At 44.9% G+C, this 3,145-nt stretch overlaps 1 protein-coding gene across 1 annotated transcript; it reads left to right on the top strand.

Annotated features, from left to right (window-relative positions):
- Window positions 1–335: 335 nt before the first annotated feature.
- On the top strand, window positions 336–548 carry MlpPh3 (pheromone precursor with three tandem repeats of a putative pheromone peptide; the record flags this gene model as incomplete). Its single annotated transcript, XM_007418927.1, has 1 exon — window positions 336–548. One exon carries the CDS (start codon window positions 336–338, stop codon window positions 546–548), a length of 213 nt encoding a protein of 70 aa, XP_007418989.1.
- Between the last annotated feature and the right edge of the window lie 2,597 nt (window positions 549–3,145).

Genomic DNA, 3,145 nt, shown 5'->3' with positions numbered 1-3,145 from the left:
CGCGGACCTACCTAAATTTCATTCTTGACCTAAATGAATCAGCAAGTCTAATAGTCTTTTCTCTTACCATTAGCGTAAGCGTCTCGGCAGATTATATGCAGCACGTTGAAAAGAAATTGGCGCTTTTAGTGAAACAAAGATGCATTTCGGCTCCTCGAAAGCATCCAAGGCTCGACCACCCTCGGTGGAAAGGGTATAAAGCTGCCACATGGTTCCTCATTCCCCAATCTCTCAACAACCTTCGCACCTTCACCTGCACACCACCAACCGCACACACTTCTACTTCAGAACTCAACCCAATTGCCAAACCAAAAATCACATCGCCACTCACCACCATGTCCAGCTCCACCAATCTAAAACATGAGAACGGTAGCCTTTCCGCTATCATCACCTTAACTTCCGAACGCGAAGGCCAAGTCGGCGGCGGCTCAAGGTATTGCGTCATCTCCCAACGCCAGGGCCAAGTTGGCGGCGGATCCAAGTACTGCGTTGTCTCCCAACGTGAGGGCCAAGTTGGTGGTGGATCCAAATACTGCGTGGTCTCCTAGTTCCCGTCTCACTCATTCTCATTACACATGCGCTCGCAGATTCATTCCATCACTGCGCTGTTTTAATAGTACAATAGGAAGATAGGCTAAAGAGCCTCGGCATGAATGTCCACCTTTTTCATCGCTCTCCAGGACATCCTCATATCTTTTGAATATATGATACATTTGAAATCTTATTCTTGTCCAGTTGAACCCTGTATTCCTCTTGAGAAGAAGATAGAGTGTATAGCTGGAAGCGCGAGTGGGCAGGGGCACCTCGCGTGTTTTGACAAACCAGTCCTGTTGTCTTCCTTCAACAGTCGCGCCTAAGTCCTATGCGCAGACAGCTATAAAAACGTGGTTGGGAAAAAGGGTCCACACCCCAACCATTCAATCTTATAGCACCTTATCATCATTGCATAAAAGTCATTACTTTACCTTACCTAGGTTAAGCCTCTCGTATGAAAGAGAGTTCCATTTGAACTCCCTACCTACGATGCAACTCCGTGCGTACGATGCCTGATCGCGTTGGAGGATCGCGAGAGACATACTCCCGAGAGCTCTCTTTGATTCAGAGAACTACACCACGGGGCAATTCTTGAGCCAAAAGCTGAGCTCAGAAGGGGTCGTGTCCGAAGTTTGGTCAAACGCTGGCCGAAAGCTGAAGTTTCGGTCAGATCTTGACCGTCGGGTGAGACCGGCTGTTTTCTGGCCGAAACCTGAGCTTTCGGCTTGTAAAATGCCGGTCGGTTGGCTGGTTGATCTGGCCGTAAATCAATCAGCCTAATGGCTGTCAAAAGATGGCTAAAACCCGAGCATCCGGCCAGCTTTTCAAACATTAAAAAAGCTGGCCTTGAAATGGTCAAACAGATGGCCAAAAGATGGGTATGCAGTAGACAGGGTTTCCTTATTTGAATCACTTGTCACTGTAAGATGTCACAAGTTAATGACCATATAAGGTAAAGTCTGTGATGAACTTCATGGTAAAGACCGATTCCAGATTCCTTTTGACCACCTCATCAATCAACATTGCCAGCTTTCATTCCGTATACTTCCTCATCATTGCCTCGGCTTCATCTTCAGCAAATGGAAGCAGCTTTTCTTGAGCTTTCTACCTCAGGACTAAGTAGTTCTTTGATCTTGAAGATTACCAATACTCAACTTGGCCAATTGTGATTGAAAGGACCTCGTTATACCAAAGCGTGAGCATCCTTATGTCAAATTCTTAACACTTTCAATCACACTGATTGTCCATTGATCTACCAGGTTCCACAAACTGATCATTTATGAAGATAAGCAACTCTTCAATGGTGAAAGCACCGCCAAAGATTTAAAAAACTTAAAACTGACTGATTATCAATCTAAATACAGTCAGGCTAGATTAGCTTGGCCGGTCGAGAATTTTTATTTTTATTTTTACACGTATACATGCCAATACAGGCTGATTTATAAGCATACATAGCCTTATACCAAAACCAGGCTGTTGACCGGTTTTGATGTTCCATACCCTCGACACCACTTCAATACCCTCGACACCACTTCCATATCCTCAACTTGACCGAACATCAATCAATCAGTCTGATCAACCAGACCCCACTTTTTTCAACTCAATCCCTTCAAATCTTTACCCAGGATGCCAAAAGCACCTACAAAGCGCAATCAGATCCGTCTCGCCGAGGAAGCCAGAATCGCGTAAGTTTCAGATCCTTCATCTTCAATACACTTTACTGATGTTTGTTTGTTTACATAGTGCTGAGAATCAAGCGAGACAGGCGCCACCCGAAGGACTTAGCCCTAATCGTGGCAGGGGCGGCACCCCATCTCTCGTCCCAAAGTGAGTCTTTTGATTTTGATCCAATTCAAATCACAGCAACTGATGACCGATGAACAACGACTTCCTTTTTCAAGACCTGGTCATCACTTCGAAGAAGTGAACTTTAATGGACCACGCTACTACCGCAATTCGGAATTGATTCATCTCGACTTGAGTCAACCTCCAGGATTTCAGGAGTTCCCATGCAAACACAATCCCAATATTGTTTATGGTAAGTTCTTTGTTCTATCAAACCCTTCTTTCAAGTATCAAACTGACTCCTAATTGACTGTAGACCCAGAAATCGAGGTCATCCACTCAAACTTACCAACAAAAGTCCCAATGACTTTTCCACCACCCACTTCGGATTCGGGATCAAGCCTTCCACCCACTGAGGAACGTCTTGCCATTGATTCGAGTCTTATGGATCCAATGCTTGGAACTCTTGGAAATCAAACGACTCCTAAAGGTATTTTTTCGTTTCTTTCTTTCTTTTCTCTCACAACTCCAAAATTGACTTTGTTTCAAACGTTAACATCATCCTTGCTTCGGGCAGCTTCTGAAGCTGTGAAGGCTAAGCCCAAACCAATCCGAGCCCTAGTAGATTTCCACGTATATATCCCGAAACATCTTTCCAATGCCGAAAAACGAGCTGGAGTTCAGACTTCCTACTTGGCCTATGCAACCAAGAACTCTTTAGAAGAGCTGCTTTTCATCCATGGGTTTTCCCTTGACGATTTAAAGCAGTCTCTGTACGACGCTTGCAGCGAACACAAGAAGCCATGTGGAGACCTACTCAAAGTAG

Source organism: Melampsora larici-populina (assembly GCF_000204055.1).
Source record: "Melampsora larici-populina 98AG31 unplaced genomic scaffold MELLAscaffold_113, whole genome shotgun sequence".
Lineage (NCBI taxonomy): Eukaryota > Fungi > Basidiomycota > Pucciniomycetes > Pucciniales > Melampsoraceae > Melampsora > Melampsora laricis-populina.
This window is presented reverse-complemented; position numbering and strand designations above follow the sequence as displayed.